General features: G+C 43.2%; 1 protein-coding gene and 1 non-coding gene across 2 annotated transcripts in view; one reads left to right on the top strand and one right to left on the bottom strand.

Moving 5' to 3' along the window:
* The window catches only part of LOC126419474 (odorant receptor Or2-like), a 47,654-nt gene that overhangs the window by 21,062 nt on the left and 3,781 nt on the right, over nucleotides 1–22,811 (bottom strand). The window contains exon 2 of the mRNA XM_050086662.1: nucleotides 13,198–13,297. Coding sequence (XP_049942619.1) covers nucleotides 13,198–13,297 — 100 coding nt within the window. The remainder of the gene's footprint in view (nucleotides 1–13,197; nucleotides 13,298–22,811) is intronic.
* Nucleotides 3,013–3,096, top strand: Trnas-gga (transfer RNA serine (anticodon GGA)). Its single transcript is given in 2 exon segments — nucleotides 3,013–3,052; nucleotides 3,062–3,096. It is a non-coding gene; the product is annotated as a tRNA-Ser (tRNA).

The following is a 22,811-nucleotide window of genomic DNA, read 5'->3' as shown; positions in this document are numbered from 1 at the left end:
ATTCACTGTTGACTGCAAATTCATGAAGGAGGTAACATACTCAGTTGGCAATATGGACAATTGTTTGTTATCTACATAAAATTCTCGGGTTGAAAGATATTAAAGTTACTATCGTGATATATGCAAGAAACATTTTCTTCCTTAATGCCGAGAATATGATACCGTAAGACACTAGTGCTTCGAAATACCTAAAGATAGTGCAAGATACAGAAAGCCTAATAACCTGCTCCTTTGATTAGTAATCGAAATACCCTGGGTCCGAGGTTAGAACCCGTGCTCTACTTAAGTTCCGAATAATAATCGTCAGCAATTGCGCCAAAGACTTCCGGCCTAAAATGTCTCCCCCTTCTGCCACAAGTTTTGTCAAACAAGGCATAGGAGGGAACGGAGGCTCTGGAAAATCTCTCGTCCTCGTCCTTGTGGCGACAAACTACACCTGAAAGGTGGAGCTATCATCGATTATCAACAGCATGAGGATGCAAAGGCGAGGAAAACCACCGCATTAAAGATACATAATGTGCACCCATAGGACACGTGGCCTGTAATTGAAAAAGTGTCATAATGGTCTCACCATTGGCAAACGAATCCGGATTGGATCTCCATTTGCATATCTGGGATATCAGGGAGGGGACTGCCAATGGGGGAAGTGACGATGAGTCTGGGAAGAAATAACCAACAGCGGGATAACATTCTACGAGTGTAGCAAGGAAAGCTAAAGAAGTCTGAAAAAGGAAATGGAAAGGCTGAACTTAGATACAGTGGGATACAGTGAAGTGAAATGGCAAAGAAAGCGTCCATCTCTTTCGTCACCCAATCTCTGTCAGTCTCCTGAACACCCTCTCTTTGTCCACCACCTCCATCGCCCACTCTCCCACCACCTCCTTGTGCCCCTTTCTCTGTCCATATCCTATCTCCTCTCTCTTTCAGTTTGCACCTTCCCCTCTCTCTACCTCCTTTCGTCTAATTCTATCTCCTCGTCTTCCTTTCTTTGTCTGTCTCCTTTTCCATTCTCTCTGTCTATTTCCTCAAGTCCCCTCTCTGTCTGTTCCCTTAGCCCCTCTCTCTGTCCATCTTTCCTCTTTCTCTTTCCTTTCTGTGTGCATCTCCACACCTCCTCTCTCTCTGTCAGTTTTCCCCTCCCCCTCTCTGTCCATCTCCTCCTTCCCCCTTCCCTGTCCACGTCATCACGCTCACCTGGTTGGAGGCTGGCGGTTCTTATCCAAAAAGTATTTCTTTCCAGACTGTATTCGGTTGTTCACATTTTTACCGGTGCTTTGCCCGTGTATACACATGCCAAATATAATTCACAAATATTTAACACATTTCACGTGTGATTTCACACTCAAATCATCTGTATCCCTAGCTAATTTCGCCCTGCAGTTTCATTTTCACATAGCTCGACGTGCATGATGTTATACTCTTGAGCGATGTGCTGTACAGTGCTACAATTTTGCAGTTTCATCCAGCTGTATGTGACTATACCAAATGTTTTGTGATTAGAGTTAGTAGTAAAGGTGTATGAAATGAAAATGTGATACACGATGACGCAGTTTTCACGCATTTCAGTGTTTATGACGCCGCATCTCCTGAACTAAATGTCGTTCGACGATATAATTTTTCTGGTACATTCAGTGGCAAGTGCGAATAATGTCCGCCAAATTTGTCACGAATACAGTTAGTAATAAGGAAGTGATACGCTACAACGTCATTATTCAAGCGACAGTTTTGGGATCGTCAGCCAGAAAAAGTTTTCTAATGGTTTTAAATTATGTGTAAGGTTTGTTGCAAGCCCTTAAGTGCTCTCATTCTCAAATACTGGATACATAAAGTCAATGGGTTTTTCAAATATTCCAGACTGATAGGTAGGTATGTCGTACCTCCCCAGTAAGTGATATGCATAAAAAGTTTGGTTGAAATTCTTCCAGTGGTTCAAATGTGGAACATAGGTATACAGATACACACATACATGTATACGTACATCCATTTTTATAATATGAATGGATATTAACAGCAGCAGAAAGTGGCGTAACGGGACTAGGATTCGTAATGAAAAGGGATATTCTCATCAGATTCCACAGTTGACCAACTCCACCAATGACATTTCAGGCATACATGCCAACGTTGCAAACAGCAGATATAGATACATAGAAAGTATGTGAAGACACTGAACTGCTAATTCACTATGTATAGGGCGATGAAAATCTAATAACCACGTGGACTGGAATGGGCGTATAGAGGAAGGAAGAAAGAGTAAAGGGAGCATATGGACTTGACAGAAGGAATGAGAGCAGAGAAAGAGTAATTGAGATTTGCAATAAAAATGGTAAAAGCGAGTAACTTAAACCGAGGTCTAGGGGTAGCATCTTTGACTATCAATTAAAACATTCTCGGTCGCGGGTTCGAAACCCTCCGCGGCTTTGATCAATAATTGGCATTGGCGGCCGAAGACTTCCGATATATGGAGTCACCCTCATTTTGCCAACGGCCATGTCAAAGAGGGTGGAGGACCGGACAGAGGTTAAGAGCACTCTCTTGCCCTTGGGGTGGGAAAGTGCCCCTAATCAGCAATGATCAACGGCATGAGGATGCAGAAGGCAATGGAAACCACTGCACTCAAGACACATGAGACGTATCAAGAGGACGTGTAGCCTGTAATTAAGAAACAGTCATGATGATCTGTGCATTGGCAAAATATTCCGGAATAGCCCCCAATCGGGTCTTCGGGAGGGGACAGCCAAAGGGTAATTGACCATGAGAAAAAGATTGCGTCATCAACTTAGGATAACAATCTACGTGTCGGGGCGTGGAATGTTAGAAGATTGAATGTGGTAGGGAAGCTAAAAAATTTAAAGGCTCAATCTGGTTATAGTAGGGGCCAGTGAAGTGAAAAGGAAAGAAGACATTATCTGATCAGATGACTATATGGAATTATCAGTGACAGCTCAAAATGGTATAACGGTTATAGGATTCGTTGTGAAGAAGAAAGTAGGGCAGAGTGTGTGCTCCTGGCCGGCCGGAGTGGCCGAGCGGTTCTAGGCGCTTCAGTCTGGAACCGCGCGACCGCTGCGGTCGCAGGTTCGAATCCTGCCTCTGGCATGGATGAGTGTGATATCCTTAGCTTAGATAGGTTTAAGTAATTCTAAGTTCTAGGGGACTGATGACCTCAGAAGTTAAGTCCCATAGTGCTCAGAGGCATTTGAACCATTTTTTGTGCTCCTATGAAGCGTTCAGTGATAGAGTTGTTTTTATCAGAATCGGCAGCAAACCAACACCGACAACGATAATTCAGGTATACATGCAGACGTCGTAAGCTGAAGGTGAAGAGATAGAGAAATAGAGAAAGTGTCAAATGACGTTGATATGGTAATACAGCACGTAAAGAGAGATGAAAATCTAATAGTCATGGCAGATTGGAACGCAGCTATAGGGGAAGTGGCAGAAGGATAGGTTACGGGACAATATGGGCTTCGGACAAGGAGTGAGAGAGGTGAATGACAAATTGAGTTCTGTAATAAATTTCAGTTAATAATAGCGAATACTCTGTTCACATGGGGAGGATGTACACTTGCAAAGTGCCAGGTGATTTGAAAAGATTTCAGATAGATCTCATCATGGTCCGACAGAGATTCTCAAATCAGATACTGGATTGTAAGGTGTACCCAGGAGCAAATATAGACGCAGATCACTATTTAGTAGCGATGAAGTGCGGCCTGAAGTACTGGTACAGAAGTACCAAGGAACAACGAGATACACATGAAATTCTCTAAGGGTATACGTACAGCAATAAGGAATAGCTCAGGAGGCATTACAGTTGAAGAGGAATTGAGATCTCTAAAAAAGACAGTCACTGAATTTGGAAAGAAAAACATAGGTACAAAGAAGCAATCCGCAAAGAAACCATGGGTAACAGAAGAACTACTTCAGTTCATCGATGAAAGAAGGAAGCACAAGAACATTCAGGTAAGTTAAGGAATACAGAAATACAAGACGCTGAGGAATGAAATAAATAGAAAGTGCAGGGAAGGTAAGACGAAATGGCTGCAAGAAAAATGTGAAGAAATCGAAAAAGAAATTATTGTCGGAAGGACTGATTCAGTATATAGGAAAGTCAAAGCATCCTTTGGTCAACTTAAAAGCAATGGTGGTAACATTAAGAGTGCAATGGTAATTCCACTATTAAATGCAGAGGAGAGATCGAATAGGAGGAAAGAGTACATTGAAGGCCTCTATGAGGAGAAAGATTTGTTTAATGTGATAGAATAAGAAACAGGAGTCGATTTAGAAGAGACGGGGGGGCCAGTATTAGAATCAGAATTTAAAAGAGCTTTGTAGGACTTAGGGTCAAATAAGGCCAAAGAGATTGATAACATTCCATCAGAATTTCTAAAATCTTTAGTTTAAGTGGCAACAAAACTACTATTAACGTTGGTGTGCATAATGTCTGGCGAAATACCATCAGACTTTCGGAAAAATACCATCCACACAAATTCAGAGACTACAAGAGCTGGCAAGTGCGAGAATTATCGCACAATCAGCTTAATAGCTCATGCATCCAAGTTGCTTACAGGAATAATTTACAAAATAATGGAAAATAAAATTTAGGGTAAGTCAGATGACGATCTGCTTGACTTTGGGAAAGGTAAAGGCACCAGAGAGGCAATTCTGACGTTGTGGTTGATGATGGAAGCAAGATAAATCAATACACGTTTATAGGATTCGCCAATGTCAAATGGTGCAAGATTTTAGAAATTTTAAGAAAATTAGGGGTGAACCATAGGGAGAGATGTGTAATATTCAATATGTACAAGAGCCAAGAGAGAATAATAAGACTGGACGACAAAGAAAGAACTGTTCGTATTAAAAAGGGTGTAAGACAAGAATGTAACCTATCGCCCCTACTGTTCAATCTGTACATCGAGGAAGCAGTGATGGAATTAAAAGAAAGGTTCGGGAGTGGAATTAAAATTCAAGGTGAAAGGACGTCAGTGCTACGATTCGCTGATGACATTTCTGTCCTCGGTGAAAGTAAAGAACAATTACATGGTCTCCAGAATGGAATGAGCATTCTAATAAGTGCAGAATATGGACTGAGACTAAATCGAAGAAAGACGAAAGTAATGAGAGCAGTGAGAAACATTAACATCAGCATTGATGATCACGAAGTAGATGAAGTTAAACAATTCTGCTACCTAGGCAGCAAAATTACCAGTGACGGAAGGAGCAAGGAGGACATCAAAAGCAGACTAGCTATAGCAAGAAAGGCATTCCTAGCCAAGAGAAGTGTACTAATATCAAATATCGGTCTTAATTTGAGGAAGAAATTTCGCAGAATGTACGTCTGCACCACAACAATGTATGGCAGTGAAACATGGACTGTGGGAAAACAGGAACAGAAGAAAATCGAAGCATTTGAGATGTGGTGCTACAGACAAATGTCTAAAATTCGGGGGACTGATAAAGAATGAGGAGATGCTGCACAAGATCTGAGAGGAAAGGAATATGTGGAAAACACTGAAACGTAGAAGGGACAGCATGATAGGTCATCTGTTAAGACATCTGGAAATAACTTCCATGGTACTGGAGGGAGCTGTAGAGAGTAAAAACTGTAGAGGAAGACAGAGATTGAAATACATCCAGCAAATAATTGAGGACGTAGGATGCAAACGCTACTTTGAGATGAAGAGGTTGGCACAGGAGAGGAATACCTGGTGCGCCACATCGTACCAGTCAGTAAACTGATGACTCAAAAAGAAAAAAAAAAAAGGTAACAACTCTAGAATCACAAAAAGAAAGAAGAGGACGTATACAGGACAAACTGCAGGGACGTATTCCTAACTAGTAATGGAGGAAAAAAAAGGTCCCTGAACATATGTGCCTGCAACGACAACAAATCGTCTGGGAACGAAGTATAGAGCTGCATCTCATCCACATCTCAAGTGATGCTCGCAGCGGCCTCCATGGTATTGCAGGTGACAGGGACAGAAGCGGTTGTCAGGCAAGATACACATAATCCTAATTTGGCGTACACCATGTCGACGGGCCACTTGCCAGGAACTTTACTGTGGTTTGTCTCAATATCCCGTAGAATTTGGTCCTCCAAATCTGGTGTACGCACAGCCCGCCGTCTCCCTGCACGTTCGTCGGTCTGAAAGGGTCCCTGATCACACAAACGTCCAAACCTGGCTTTAACTCTTTTGTGATATGGTTGGTGACTGTGAAGATGCTTGTTTTGGCACAACCGTGCTGCCTCTCAACCGTTTCCATGTGTTTGGTCGTAAACAAAGACCATCTCGGCCTGTTCCCGACATGAACACCGGGACATTCTGCTGCTTACAGTACTTAATCACACAGCCTGAAACACACAAGGAACACACGGCACGTTTACAGAGTTGCTATCATTCTTCAGCGCAATCTGCCGTGACAATGATACATTTCCAATCAAGAATCCGCTTCTTTATTGATGTTCACTCCGTATTTCGATAAGATCCGGAGACATCGGAAGATTCCAGCTGGATTACGTCCTGGACCGACAGAGATTTCAAAATCAAATGTTTATAAGGGGCGTTCCAAAAGAATCGAGCCAGAGGCATAATTAAAGAAATCAGTACCTGTGTGTTAGAAGTATTGACCTTGGCTGTTGAGACACTCATCCCACTGTGAGATAAAGCGGTGAATGGCTGTCTCATAAAATTCACAGGGCTGCGATGTTTACTAGTTCCGCATGTCGTCCGAGGTGAATCGTTTGCCCCTCACAGCCTTTTTAAGGAGACCAAAAATGGCGTAATCACAAGGAGTGAGGTCCGGACTGTATGGAGGGTGGCCGAGTACCTCCCATTTGAATTTCTGCAGGATTGCCGCGATTGTGTTGGCCGTATGATGCTTTGCATTGCTGTAGAGTAGAATGACCCCACAGGTGAGATTGCATGGTCGTTTTGATTTGATCACGTGGCAAAGGGTGGTCAAGGTTTGCGAGTAATGCGGGGCATTCCCGTGCTGCAGGAAGTGAATCAGAAGGGGGCCATCTTGGTCAAAAAAGAACGTCAGCATAACCTTTCCTGCACTCGTGTGGATGACGTTCGCTTTTTTTGGTGACGTTGACCCTGGATGCTTCCACTGGAGACTCTGACGTTTTGTTTTTGGTTCAAAATGATAACACCATGACTCATCTCCAGTGATTAATCGTGCCAGGAACAGATTCTCTTCCCGAGCATCACGCGGCAGATGAGCAAGACAGTGGCCATTCGACATGCTTCCAGTGTGTTTGAAGACTGTGGGGCACCCATTTGGCGCACACTTTGCGCATGTGCAGTCATTCCTTCATGATGGTCTGAACTCTTCCGACGCTCAATCCGACCACGGCGGCTATGGCTTTCACTGTCACTCGGCGGTCCTGGGTAATGAGTGCATCCACCAGGAGGACGATGCCATCGGTAATGCAGTGTGGTGCTCCAGACCGTGCATCATCGGCTAACGACACCCGTCCTTCGCTGAAGCGCTTGTGCCACGCCTCGACCCTCGCAAGGGACGGGCAGTATTCGCCGTACACCTGTCCAATTCGTCGATGGATGTCCGTTCCTCCTGCTCCTTAGGCTGTGAGAAAACGAACAAAACCTCTTTACCTATTTTGATGACGCCTAAATTTCGCTGTTTGCAGTGCGACTGGCGACTTTCGACGATTGATGCATGCTCCTGCTAGCTCTGTATAGTCACGTGACGTGCACGTGCGCCCTCTAATGACGAGCTGTGAACTTTCACGCTCTGGTCGGAGCCCCACCTCGTTACACACGCCACGATATCACCCTCCTGTCACCGGTTTGCGCATTCCAGACTCTGGCTGTTTCTTCTTGAACACCCCTTATAATTGTAAGGTATACCGAGGTACATATACAGGGTGTTACAAAAAGGTACGGCCAAACTTTCAGGAAATATCATGATTTCACACTGGATACTCTACCTGTGCTGCTAGAACATGTGCCTTTACAAGTACGACACAACATGTGGTTCATGCACGGTGGAGCTCCTGCACATTTCAGTCGAAGTGTTCGTACGCTTCTCAACAACAGATTCGGTGACCGATGGATTGGTAGAGGCGGACCAATTCCATGCCCTCCACGCTTCCCTGACCTCAACCCTCTTGACTTTCATTTATGGGGCCATTTGAAATCTCTTGTCTACGCAACCCCGGTACCAAATGTAGAGACTCTTCGTGCTCTTATTGTGGACGTCTGTGATACAATACGCCATTCTCCAGGGCTGCATCAGGGCATCAGGGACTCCATGCGACGGAGGGTAGATGCATGTATCCTCGCTAACGGAGGACATTTTGAACATTTCCTGTAACAAAATGTTTGAAGTCACGCCCGTACGTTCTGTTGCTGTGTGTTTCCATTCCACGATTAATGTGATTTGAAGAGAAGTAATAAAATGAGCTCTAACATGGAAAGTAAGCGTTTCCGGACACATGTCCACATAACATATTTTCTTTCGTTGTGGGTGAGGAATGTTTCCTGAAAGTTTTCCGTACCTTTTTGTAACAGCCCGTGTAGTCTGAGATCACAATTCAGTAACGATGACTAATGGACTGAAATGTAAGAGAAGCATCTGGAACAATCAGTGGGGAAAAGAGTGGGAAGTTAACTACTGAAGGATGATGAGAGGCATTTGAACTTCGTTAAGGATTACTGCGATAAGGAATCATAATGGATGAATTTTAGTTGAAGAGGAACGGACATTTCTAACGAGTGAAATCACAGATATTGGACAGGCAAGTATTGATACAGGAAAGGTAACTGGGAAGAAACCTTGACCATTATTGCGAAGAAATGTTGGGCAACGGACGGAATACCTCGAGTGATCAGGTAATGACAGGAATACACCAATATAAATCCCTTAGGAATGAAATAAATAGGACATTCAGGACGGCCAAGACGAAATGCCTGTAGGAAACATGTGAACAAATCTAAACAGAAATGATTACTGGAAGGTTGTTGTTGTTGTGGTCTTCAGTCCTGAGACTGGTTTGATGCAGCTCTCGATGCTACTCTATCCTGTACAAGCCTCTTCATCGCCCAGTACCTACTGCAACCTACATCCTCCTGAATCTGCTTAGTGTATTCATCTCTTGGTCTCCCTCTACGATTTTTACCCTCCATGCTGCCCTCCAATATTAAATTGGTGATCCCTTGATGCCTCAGAACATGTCCTACCAACCGATCCCTTCTTCTAGTCAAGTTGTGCCACAAACTTCTCTTCTCCCCAATCCTATTCAATACTTCCTCATTAGTTATGTGATCTACCCATATTGACTCAATGTTGTAGAAAAAAAAACAGCCTTCGTTGAAATTAAAAGCAAGCAAACACCAAGAATGCGAAGTAAATTCCACTGTTTAATGCATTCCAAAGAGCGATTAGATGGAATGAATACATTGTGCGCCGCTATATGGGAGAGGACATTTTTGATGATACGACAGAAGAGGAAACTGGAGTCAGTAAGGGAAACATACGCGATCTGGTTTTAGAGTCAAAATTAAAAAGAGCCTTTGCGATCTTGAGATCAAATGAAGCAGAAGGGACAGATAACTTTGCATAGAACTTTCTACAATCATCCGGGGAAACGGCAACCAAACGACTATTCAAGTTTGAGATTAGAATGTATGACACAAAGCGCAAAGATTTCCAAGACTCTATGAATGACTCTACTTTCTCTACACAATTGTTGAGAAGCTGTCAGCAGGCTGTCTAATGAATGTACTTGACCCCCTATACTAACTGTTCCGAGATAAGGGCATATCCACACATTTTCGGAAAAGTATCATCCACACAATTCCTAAGTTCGCAAGAGTCGACAAGTACGAGAAATATCTCACAATCAGCGTAACAGTATACAGCTACATCTACGAATCGAAACTTGGAATATCCATGTAAACATTTTTAAAAAAATATGGCAGAAGGAACAGTCCCCATATTCATGGAAGGAAGCAAAATTGGAATGCAACTTCAAACCATGGTAGTACTGAATCTGTTCCTGTATATAAAGACACAGCTCCTTAACGAGTCCATTAGGACAGGACAAATTATTCATCATCAGCTGGTCTGAATACCAGTTCCTTAACTGCTCTCAGTGCAGATACAGAATGAAGAGGTTCTTCACTGACTATCTGTCTTTGCTGGAGGCAAGAAATACAGGAAAATGCTAGAAGTACAATTTCATCGATGAGGATTCTGTCGTCGTCTGCCAATATTTGTTCCGTCCTTGTTGTCGTCACGCCCTTTTTAGATGTACATTAACTGAAGTTCTGTCGGAGGGTGTTTCGCAAGAGTTAGTTGTTACCGTAAATCTTCGCTAACGCCACGTAGGTTACAGCCTTCGCTGTAAACTCTCGTATAGCACTCATAATCTGTAGACAGCTATACCATTTAATACCTTCTCCAATCTAGTAAAGTCAGCTTACCAGTTTTAACCATTCTCATTATCTTTTTTAATTTGTGTTTTTCGTAAACATGTTAAAGTACCACTGAAACTTTGTGGCTTCTACGTGGATACAATTGGACCTGAAAGTAGCAATCCAAAACTAAGGGAACATCTTGAAGTGTTTTTGTCGGTGCTCTTGGGAGAAGACAGGGCCTGTCTGCTCCAATTTTGTATGGCCTTGGGTGATTTCGGCAAGACATTTGGAACGCAATGTACATGGATTAGTAAGAATTACATTTGTCAAAATAATTCACAATGACAACATCAGGGTGACTGATTTCGGTGTGTGTTTCCATCCAACCGCTGTACCTCTCGCGCTGGCCATTACACAGCTGCTGGTGGAATACAAACAACAACCATTGTTATAACATAAAACATCCATGAAGTGATAGAGACAGGTCCATTTCCCATGGATACTCACCGAAATCACGGACCCAACGGTGAGAGGCTCCAATATCAAGCCTACCGACGGGCAACAGAAAACTATTAGATAAAATTTGTCGTTCCTGTATCAAGATAAACGTAGTTTCTAAGCAGATACTGAAACGGCAATCCATTTTGTACACTACAATCAAATCTGCAACACTAAAGTAAACTTCGAACATAGATATCAATCGTTAGGTATACATTTACGTCGTAAATGAAATATAAAATTAAAACAGTATACTTGATGTTTGTACAATAGCTTACAGCGCCATCTACCACAAATATAAAACAAAGTTTTCAGTAAACCGCACATATTTTTTGGAGTAAAACCTAAATTTTCAATAAAAATACAAAGTTGGCCACGCCCACGCAGGAGCGATGGTTGGGAGCTGCCGAGTTGTAGCACAGACATATTCCCTTTACTAATATTTACTTTTCACCCGGAAATTTTGTTTGTGTGATCCGTGGTTTTCGAGATATTTAGCTGTCTCAAGTTAAACCAAACACCCTCTATGTAATGTACAGCTTGGAAATATGTATTACAATCAAGATTTATAATGTTCTCATGGGCATACTGCCGGTTTTAGTATTTCCTAGGATTCATTAAGTGCTGAAGCGTCAGCGAATACTTAAAATAATTAAAATTGTGTTGTAATTCGTATATTGTATTTTGTCTGGAATAAAAGTATGAAAATATAACATAAATCAGTCTCACTTTTACATTCTTTCCACTTTATAAAAAATATTCAGGGCTTCTTTGAAATATCTTTGTTTTTTACAGCAGACCAAACTGAACTTTTAAATCTCAAAACTACTATTCATGTGACTTAACAATATTATCTCTAATATAAAATACAGTTATAATGACCTGAATTAAAGGCTAGGTGTCTTCCTTAAACACGTGTTTATTTTTCTGAGTGAACGGTGAGTGGTGATTCATGAAGAAGAGCTAGTTCACTGCACTGAGTGATCAGGTCTGATTCGATCTATGTAAATAACGCTTTGGCCCATCTCTGGTAAGTGCATCTGATTTTAGCTGGCCTCGAAGTTAACGCTTTTTATTCACGATAGGAGTGCTTTGCCGATACACCTACCGATTTTCGATTCCCTCATACGGTGGTGTATTTTCTAACGATAATTAAAACAGTACTTTAAACATAGCTGCGCTACAGCAACGGTTCCACGTAAATCAGACTAAGAGCAGCCGACCAGTTGCAAAGGATAAAGTAATCTTTACCTAGGTTTCAATAGATATAAATCTATCTTCTTCAGAAGACGGCAGTATTATAACAACATGAAGTGAAATGTCCTTATCGTTTAGGCAAACATCTGCATAGTTACATTAATCATATAAAATATTATTTGTCTGACAAACCCTGTTTTCAGGGCTATATTTTATATGATTAATGTAACTATGCAGATGTTTGCCTAAACGATAAGGACATTTGACTTCATGTTGTTATAATACTGCCGTCTTCTGAAGAAGATAGATTTATATCTATTGAAACCTAGGTAAAGATTACTTTATCCTTTGCAACTGGTCGGCTGCTCTTAGTCTGATAATTAAAACTTTATCCTCGTATCGAGATGTGTTGCATGTAGGCCTACACATATATACCCTCGTAGACGGAAATGTGCAGGTATTTAAAAGTTAAAATGTTCCTGACTGTAAAATAGCTCTCGTATGAAGCCGGGAATTTAAATTCCCGGAAAGTGTATTGACACAAAAAATGAAAATTGATAAACTTCGGGGTCTGAATTATTTTACTAACTACAACCACACCCTTTATTCGTATCTTTCGTTGATTATGAACAGATGTAAACAGCACTACACAGCCGATTTTCTGAAAGTGAGATCAGATGATTCCGTCAGTCTTCCCTGCATCATTCCATAACTCTTTATGTCTGTTAATTGAGCGTTAATGGAATTCACTGGGCTATATTCCAACCTCACTAATGGAGCTTTTCTTCAGTAACCACAATCAAAGACGTAAAATATGCTTCATTCTACTTTGTGCAACGCTTCTCAGTTTTTGGATCCATAATATTTTACATTTGTTTTGCATCGCCTTCAAGATTTTCTCTGTCTTCTGCATACAATTTCTGGAGTGTTATTACGTAATAACAATCGAAATTCATGTTAAAATGCGATGAAGGGAGCCTTTTATCATTTCTGAGTACGGACCGCCGTGGGCTTTTGAGCACAGAGTGTTTGTCGTACAAATGCTACATGAGTTTCTTACACACTAATAATAAAAAAAACAATGCGTTTGTATCATTCCAAAAATTTAAAAACTTACGTATGTCGCTTGAAATAATGCCACACACGCGACGAGGACACTAAAGCAGAACTGTGTCATTACAACGGAACTCATAGTGCTCTCCAAGTCCTTGACGAACCTGGAACAAGGAAAAGGTAGATTTAATTGAACGAAACATTAACTAAGGCAGTGGTACGTCCAATTTTAAATTGTAACTAACTGCGCAGTGAAGGCTTTTGTAATGCAGCCACATAAAGACCTGAACCTATTTCACTTTAAACAAATATCGTGACCATTAACTTCTGTTAGAGTTATCAGCAATTTACATTTGAAAACATCTTCAGTAATTCGTAGGAGACCACCTGTCAAAATTTAAGTTGTTAGTAAGATTACAATGTCTTTTTTAGTTCTTTACTATTCTCAGTTAAATGTATATTGCCAACGGCCTTGCCAAAGAGGTTACACCATTCCCATCAGATCACCGAAGTTGAGTGCTGTCGGGCTTGGCTAGCATTCGGATGGGTCACTGTCCGAGTCTGCCAAGCGCTGTTGGCAAGTGGGAAGCACTCAGCCCTTGTGAGGCCAATTGAGGAGCCACTTGATTAGGAAGTAGCGACACCGACCACAAAAAACCAACAATGGCCGGGAGAGTAGTGTAATGACGACATGCTCCCCCGTATCCACGTCTGGTGACGCCTATGGGATGAGAATGACACGACGGCCGGTCGATACTGTTGGGACAGCGTTTGTCTGTTTTTCCCCCTTTTTTCGTTTAACGCATATTGCAAATAGGAGGGCGTGACAAAAAGGAAATTTTTAAACGTGAAAACTCTTAATACTTTTTAAATACCTTTAATAACATTCTACATTTTTATTCTTCATATCGACATTTTCTCAGCCTTCTGCCGCTAGAGCGCTCCGAATTGTAGGGTTTAACATGATGGTGTGTAACAAAACTGCATCGATAAGTGAGAAACGGAGTAACAAAACTGTCTCGACGGGTGAGAAACGGCACTCTGTAATTAGAAATCTGAAAACATGAATTCGAAAAGACCGTCCACAGATGGAGAATCGTGTCCTTCAGCATGAGAATGCCAGATCACACATGAGTAATGCGATGTATGCAACAATTTCTGTTTTATTTACCACGTAAAAAAATTGGGGGCATTGTTCTTCACAATGCCCTCGCAAACTGCCAGCAAACATATTTAGGTCATTCTGTTAAAACAGAGAACGAACACGAAATATCGTATTTCTATGTAATAAGTTTCGTTTAAAATTACATACAAAGTGAAAGAACGTATTTGGGTGAAACCATGACACTGCACTGCAGTTAATATCTCGTAGTCGAAATCTGTACATTGCAGTTTACATAGCCTAAATAATCTAAATGTTTACACGATTATCGTGTAAAAATTTGTCCGAAGCTGGTTAAGCACTTTTCAGTATTTTTTTTGCTAAAGTGGTTGTTGTAATGCATTATTGTTTATTATATGTATGTAATATATATTGAAAAATATGTAACATATGTCTGTTCAAAAGTTCATTAATGTCCCGTGAAATAATTTAATGTAAATTGACTATATAGAGTCGGTGTCCGTCCAAATATTCATTGGAGTATCGTGAAAAATTAGAAATAAATCGCTCAATAACTTTTCGAGATTTTTGGTAACAACGCTAACCAACCGTGCTGTCTTTACATATAGATTATACAGGCTGTTTGTTTTAATCTGAGACAGCCAAATATTTCGGATCGAGTCATTATACGAAAAAAAAAGTTGTAGGTGAAAAGTTATATTGATAAAGGAGACATGTGTCTGTGTTGCAACTGGGCACCGCAATCCAACCTTCCTCTGTGAGGAGGGACCAGCTTCGTGTTTCAAATGTGAACCCCACCCCCTAACCCCTTTTTTATTGCATTTCGGATTCTACCCCAAAAAAATATGTACGCTTTACTCAAACCATTGCCCATTTCATTCTACTTTTCATTTACGATGTAAAAATAAATTTTTTTCTATGTTGGTTGATATTGATGTTCAGACATTACTCGAGTGTTGCAAATGTGATTGTAAAGTACAAATAACATGGATAGAAATTGGTATTTCTAACCATTAAGCTATTTGTATGGTAGTGCAGTTTTCTCTTCCGTATGGGGTTGAGTGCGGCGAGTTCCCAAACCATAGGAATGCTTCATATCAGTGGTCGCACTACAACTCAGCCATCAGGGCTACCGATTTCGGTGTGTGCTTCTATCCTACCTCCGCAACTTTCACGCTGCCTACCGGCAGAATACAAACAAAATCCTTTCTAATGAAATAAAATATCCGTGAAGTGATAGTGACAGGCGCACTTGTCATGGATAATCACTGAAATGAAGCATTCTATGGTGACAGAAAAGGTGACTCATCGATATTAAGCATCCCTACAGGAACATTGAACTGTTATATCCACGTCCTTGATCCTGGAATACGCTGAACGTAGTCTCTAACCAGACATTGAAACGGTTAACGCTATTGTACTGTACAGTCGAATCTGTAACACTAAAGTAAATTTAGAGCGCTATATCAACCGTCAGGGCCCAAAAAGAGACATTTACGTCTTAAATGAAATATGGAATCAACTGCGGCGGATCTTAACTGCAAAAACAGGCGCATTTGATATATGTCCAATATGGCGCCAACTACCACGAATGGACAACAATGATTTGAGTAAACGGTACGTATTTTTTGGCTCAGAATACGAATTTAAAATAAAAGGCGGGCGTCCCCATTCGAAAATAAGAAATCAGTTCCGCCCGTGCAACAGAGATGCTCATGAAGTGGCCACTTGTAGCACAGGTAGATGTCCACTTTGCTCATATTAACTTTTAACCTATAGCATTTTTTTTTTCGTACGATGCGTCGATTTCGAGATATTTAGTAGTCTCAAGTTAAAACAAGCACCATCTACATACTCGCTGTTCCAGAAAAGTTCCAGGACAGGTTTTTTTAAATAGAAAATTGCACTTACCAAGCAACAATCCTAGCTCCTATCGAAGTAGTCTCATCTACACACAGTTGCCAAAGTTTTTGGTCTGAAGGCAAGAGGTCGGGCGAACATGCCGGATGTCAGATGGCAAGAGGAGAATGCATTGCTAGATACTCGGTAATACACTACTGGCCATTAAAACTGCTACACCAAGAAGAAACGCAGTTGATAAACGGGTATTCATTGGACAAATACATTATACTAGAACTGACATGTGATTACATTTTCACCCAATTTGGGTTCATAGATCCTGAGAAATCAGTCCCCAGAACAATCACCTCTGGCCGGTAATAACGACCTTGATACACCTAGGAATTGAGTCAAACAGAACTTGGATGGCGCTTACAGGTACAGCTGCCCATGCAGCTTCAACACCATACCACAGTTCATCAAGAGTAGTGACTGGCGTATTGTGACGAGCCAGTTGCTCGGACACTGTTGACCAGACGTTCTCAATTGGTAAGAGATCTGGAAAATTTGCTGGCCAGGGCAGCAGTCGAAGATTTTCTGTATCCAGAAAGGCCTGTACAAGACCTGAAACATGCGGTCGTGCGTTATCCTGCTGAAATGTAGGGTTTCGCAGGGATCGAATGAAGGGCAGACCCACGGGTCGTAACACATCTGAAATGTAACGTCCACTGTTCAAAGTGAGGTCAATGCGAACAAGAGGTGACCGAGACGTGTAACCAATGGCACCCCATACCATCGCGCCGGGTGATACACCAGTATGGCGATGACGAATACAAGCTTCCAAAGTGCGTTCACCGCGATGTCGCCAAACACGGATGCGACCATCATGATGCTGTAAACAGAACCTGGATTCATCCGAAAAAATGACGTTTTGCCACTTGTGCTCCCACGTTCGTCGTTGAGTACACCATCGCAGGTGCCCTGTCTGTGAAGTAGCGTCAAGGGTAACCGCAGCCATGGTCTCCGAGCTGATATTCCATGCTGCTGCAAACGTCGTCGAACTGTTCATACGGATGGTTGTTATCTTGTAAACGTCCCCCTCTGTTGCCTCAGGCATCGAGACGTTACCGCCGTGCGGATAAGATGCCTGTCATCTCGACTGTTAGTGATACGAGGCCGTTGGATCCTGCACGGCGTTCCGTATTACCCTCCTGAACCGACCGATTCCATATTTTGTTAACAGTTATTGGATGTGGACCAACGCCAGCAGCAATGTCCCGATACGATAAACCGCAATCGCGATAGGCTACAATCCGACCTTCATCAAACTCGGAAACGTGGGTGTACGCATTTCTCCTCCTTACACGAGGCATCACAACAACGTTTCACCAGGCAACGCCGGTCAATTGCTGTTTGTGTATGAGAAATCGGTTGGATACTTTTCTCATGTCAGCGCGTTGTAGGTGTCGCCACCGGCGCCAACCTTGTGTGAATGCTCTGAAAAACTGATCATTTGTATATCACAGCATCTTCTTCCTGCCAGGTTAAATTTCGCGTCTGTCGCTCGTCATTTTCGTGGTGTAGCAATTTTAATGGCCAGTAGTCTATATACCAAATAATGAAAAGTATCCAGACACACCCAATGCATTGCAGAAGTGAAGACTAGGTATCAAGAGAGGCATACCCATCAGTATAAACTGAGGCTGGGAGGATTCTCCTACCGCTGACAGGGGTGGCCGAGCGGTTCTAGGCGCTACAGTCGGGAACCGCGCGACCACTACGGTCACAGGTTCGAATCCTGCCTCGGGCATGGGTGTGTGTGATGTCCTTAGGTTAGTCAGGTTTAAGTAGTTGTAGGTTCTAGGGGACTGATTACCTCAGATGTTAAGTCCCATAGTGCTCAGAGCCATTTGAACTATTTTAGTATTCTGTTACGAGCAAAGCAGCAGTAAGAGCAGGATGGGTTGGCCGGGACAGGTCATTGACTCCGAATATGCACTAGTCATTGGATGTCAACCGAGTAACAAATTCATAAGGGACTTTTCAGTCCGCCTACAGCTGCGCAGGTGGACTGTTGGTGATGTGATTCTCAAGTGAAAATGCGAGGGAACGACCACCGCTGGACGAAGACCAGGCAGACCTCAGTTGATGACTAATAGGGATTAAAGAACACTGTGAAAGGTGATTGTCAGAAATCCCCTGAAATCTTCGAAAGGAATCACTCATGAGTCCAAACTGATCCAGCTGTTCAGGTAGCGCAATGACTGTGCATCACGAGTTAAAAAGAATGGGGTACAGTGGTCGAGCATGTCCTCAGAAGCTACACTTCCTGTTATCAATGCTAAGCAACGCTCGAGATGGTGTAAAATCGATGCCACTTCACAATGATTTTAAGTGGTGAAACACGATGGAACCTGTGACTATTCGATGAAAGGGTTTTGGTTTTGTGAATGTCTGGATAATACTACCTACCATAATGTGTAGTACTAACAGTGAAGTACAGAGAAGGTGGTGTTATATATAAGGGTGCTTCTCGTGGATGAGGAAAGATACGAACCCATTTTGCATGATCTGTGTACTGTGTATAATAGAGGAACGATTCGGAACGATTATTGATTTTATCAGCATAACGATGGACTCTGTCGTAGAGTAGCTTCTCTGAGGAAATAGTTGGCGGAGACAGCAGTAATGACATGGACAGGCCTGCCACTCTCCCTACCTGAACCCAACTGAACACTGTGAGTAAGCTACAACGTCGATTTCGCACCAGATTCAAGTGTCCAAAAACGGAACCCTCTTTGGTTTCGGCTCTTGATGAAGAACGGGCTGCAATTCCTCCACAGACAACTACCTTGAAATTATCTACCACAGAATTCAAGCCGTCATAATGGCGAAGGGTGGACACACCTTATTTTAAGATTCACTAACAGATGTCTGAATACTTTCGATCAGTTATCTTACTTTCCTTATTGCGTGAAGTGCTAGCAATGCGACGGGACATCGTGCTGTCTTGCGGCGGATAGTGGTCACATTGTGTTGGCTCCTCATTTAGTAAAAGCGCTGTAACATTCTCTTCGAGTACTTGCGAAGCCACAGTATGTGATCAAAAGCATCCGTAAATCTGGCTTAATATGACTTAGAAGTTCGTGGCGTCTTCCATCGGTAATGCTGGAATTCAATATGGTGTTGTCCCACCCTTAGCCTTGATGACAGCTTCCACTCTCGCAGGCATACGCTAAGTCAGGTGCAGGAAGATTTCTTGGAGAATGGCAAACCGTTCTTCACAGAGTGCTGCACTGAGGAGAGGTATCCATGTCGGTCGGTGAGGCCTGGCACGAAGTCGGCGTTCCAAAACATCCCAAAGCTGTTCTATAGGATTCAGGTCAGGATGCGGTGCAGGCCAGTCAATTACAGGTATGTTATTGTCATTTAACCACTCCATCACAGGCCGTGCATTATGTGTGTGTGTGAAATCTTATGGGACTTAACAGCTAAAGTCGTCAGTTCCTAAGCTTACACACTACTTAACCTAAATTATCCTAAGGACAAATACGCACATCCATGCCCGAGGGAGGACTCGAACCTCCGCCAGGACAGCCGTGCATTTTGAAAATGTGCTCTTCAGCAGTGCTGTGATAGTGTTAAGCAAAAAAAAAAAAAGGGGGGGGGGGTGCAGCGCCCTCCATGAAAAACTCTACCACACCACGACACCACCGCCTCCAAATTGTACTGTTGGCACTACATACGCTAGCAGATGACGTTCACCGGGCATTCGCCATACCCACACCCTGCCATCGTATCGCTACACTGTGTACTGTGATTCGTCATTTCAATCAATGTTTTTGAACTGTTCAATCGTCCACTGTTTACGCTCTTAACACCTAGCGAGGATCGTTTGGCATTTACTGGCGTGATGGGAGCAGCCGCTCGACCATGAAATCCAAGTTTTCTCATCTCCCACCTAACTGTCATAGTACTTGCAGTGGATCCTCATGCAGTTTGGAATTCCTGTGTGATGGTCTGGATAGGTGTCTGCGTATTACACAATACGACCCTCTTCAACTGACGGCGGCCTCAGTCAGCCAACAGTCAAAGTCGGCCTGTACGCTTTTGTGCTGTACGTGTCCCTTCACGTTTCCAGTCCACTATCACATCAGAAACAGTGGACTTAGCGATGTTTCGGAGTGTGAAAATCTCGCGTACAGACGTTTGACGCAAGTGACACCCAGTCACCTGGCGAAGTTAGAAGTCCATGAGTTCCGCGGAGCGCCCCATTCTGCTCTGTCAAGATGTCTAATGACTACTGAGGTCGCTGATTTGGAGTACTTGGCAGTAGGTGGCAGCACAATGCACCTAATATGAAAAACCTATGTTTTTCGGATACTTTTGACAACGCAGTGTACTTACGCGTCAGATGATTTTAAGCCGCTATAAGCGAAGCTGGAATGTTAAGGATTCTAAACTTCTCCACATACAATTGCACAGTCAAGTAACAGATTTGCAAACAATGGAGTGTACACTGACGTGATTGGACAACTTCTGGAACTCAATAAGGCAATAAGTCTGCGTGTCTTGCGTTCAACAACTTCTTATTGTTTTCCAGAGTTCTGAGGTACCAGACGCCTACACACAAGTCACACGCTTCCCGTAATCAACGAACGATTGGTTTGTCGGCTCGGAGCTGGCACCCAAACGCGTCCCATTTGTGTCTCATCGGATTTAGAAAAGCTGAATTTGATGGCCACGACATCAAGGTGGATTCACAATCATGCTCCTTAAACGACTGCAAAATGGCTCTGAGCACTATGGGACTTAACATCTACAGTCATCAGTCCCCTAGAACTTAGAACTACTTAAACCTAACTAACCTAAGGACATCACACAACACCCAGTCATCACGAGGCAGAGAAAATCCCTGACCCCGACGGGAATCGAATCCGGGAACCCGGGCGCCAAATGACTGCAGCATGATTCTGACCTTCTGAGACGGACAGTTATCCTGCTGGAAGATGCCATCTCTGTTGACGAAGACGTCAAGCATAAGGGGCTACAGCTGGTGCCTAATATTGTTCACGTAGCCCGGAGCTGTCATGGTGTCATCGATTACTACTGCAGGTCCCATGGAAGCCCAGGTGAATGTCCCCCATAACATAATACTGCTCAAATGGTTCCAATGGCTCTAAGCACTATGGGACTTAACTTCTGAGGTCATCAGTCCAGTAGAACTTAAACCTAATTAACCTAAGGACATCACACACATCAATGCCCGAGGCAGGATTCGAACCTGCGACCGTAGCGATCGCGCGGTTCCAGACTGTAGCGCCTAGAACCGCTCAGCCACGCCAGCCGGCTAATACTGCTCCCACCGGTCTGTAGCCGTGGCAAGCTGCATGTTTCAAGCAGCCGGTCGCCTGGATGAGAGCGTATTTGGACGCTACCATCAACGTGGTTTACCAATAAATGAGGTTCATCCGACCAGGCGACAAAATTCCATTGAAACGTGGTCCGATCACGATGATTTAGTACCCACTGTAATCATAACTGACGCTGTTATTGTACCAGCATGGGAAGACGTGTAGGGGTCCTCTGCTGCGGGGCACCAAGTTCATCACTGTGCTCTGAAAGGTGTGCTTCCAAAAGATTTGTGCTTGCACCAGAAATGTACTCTGTCCTCAGATCTGCCACAGACCGTCGCTTATCCTTATTTAGAGAGTCGGTAAGCCTTCGATAACTGTCTTCTGTAATGTGGCATGGACGTCCAACCTCTTGTCGCCTACGCGTGATTTCAGCCTTCTTCAACCACTTACCACAAATGCTCACGTCAGTACGACGCGAACAGCCGACCAGCTTCGCTGTTTCCGAGATGCTCGGTTAAGTCGGCGGATTTCCGCACTGGCGCCACTTATCTTCGCTACAATAATTCCCCATTCGTGTCTACTCCGCCCGTATACTTCTGTCATCGTGTCACGTGCCTTCAACGCCGCCAGGCAGCACACAACCTGGTGGAGGGCAGTGGTCTTAATGTTTCATCTAATCAGTTTGCACGCCTTGTGGATACTTATTCCGAGGTCGTGTCCATTGCCGACCAAGGGTCAAATGGCTCTGAGCACTATGGGACTCAACTGCTGTGGTCATAAGTCCCCTAGAACTTAGAACTACTTAAACCTAACTAACCTAAGGACATCACACACAGCCATGCCCGAGGCAGGATTCGAACCTGCGACCGTAGCGGTCGTGCGGTTCCAGACTGTAGCGCCTTTAACCGCTCGGCCATTGCCGACCATGCCATGGGTCCTCTTCTTGACACAAGATTTATGTTTCGTAATACATACAAGGATGATGTTCCCACATCCACAGATCGCTTGAGGATTAGCACATGCTCGAAACTAGCTACCGGTACTTAGTGAAGTATCAGTTTTAACTAACAGCATGAATCAAAATATGTAATTTTTACTGCTTGCGAGGTATCGTATGTAAAAAACGAACTACGTTTCACGCGGTTATTGTATTCGGTAGCTGTCGTCTGTTTTGTCGCAAGATCGTACCAAACTGCTGAGGTCATCGGTCCCTAGCCGCGCGGGATTAGCCGAGCTGTCAAAGCGCTGCAGTCATGGACTGTGCGGCTGGTCCCGGCGGAGGTTCGAGTCCTCCCTCAGGCACGGGTGTGTGTGTGTGTTTGTCCTTAGGATCATTTAGGTTAAGTAGTGTGTAAGCTC

Source organism: Schistocerca serialis, chromosome 9 (assembly GCF_023864345.2).
Source record: "Schistocerca serialis cubense isolate TAMUIC-IGC-003099 chromosome 9, iqSchSeri2.2, whole genome shotgun sequence".
In the NCBI taxonomy this organism is placed as follows: Eukaryota; Metazoa; Arthropoda; class Insecta; order Orthoptera; family Acrididae; genus Schistocerca; species Schistocerca serialis.
Note: the sequence above shows the minus strand (reverse complement) of the source record. Positions and strands in the feature narration are given on the sequence as shown.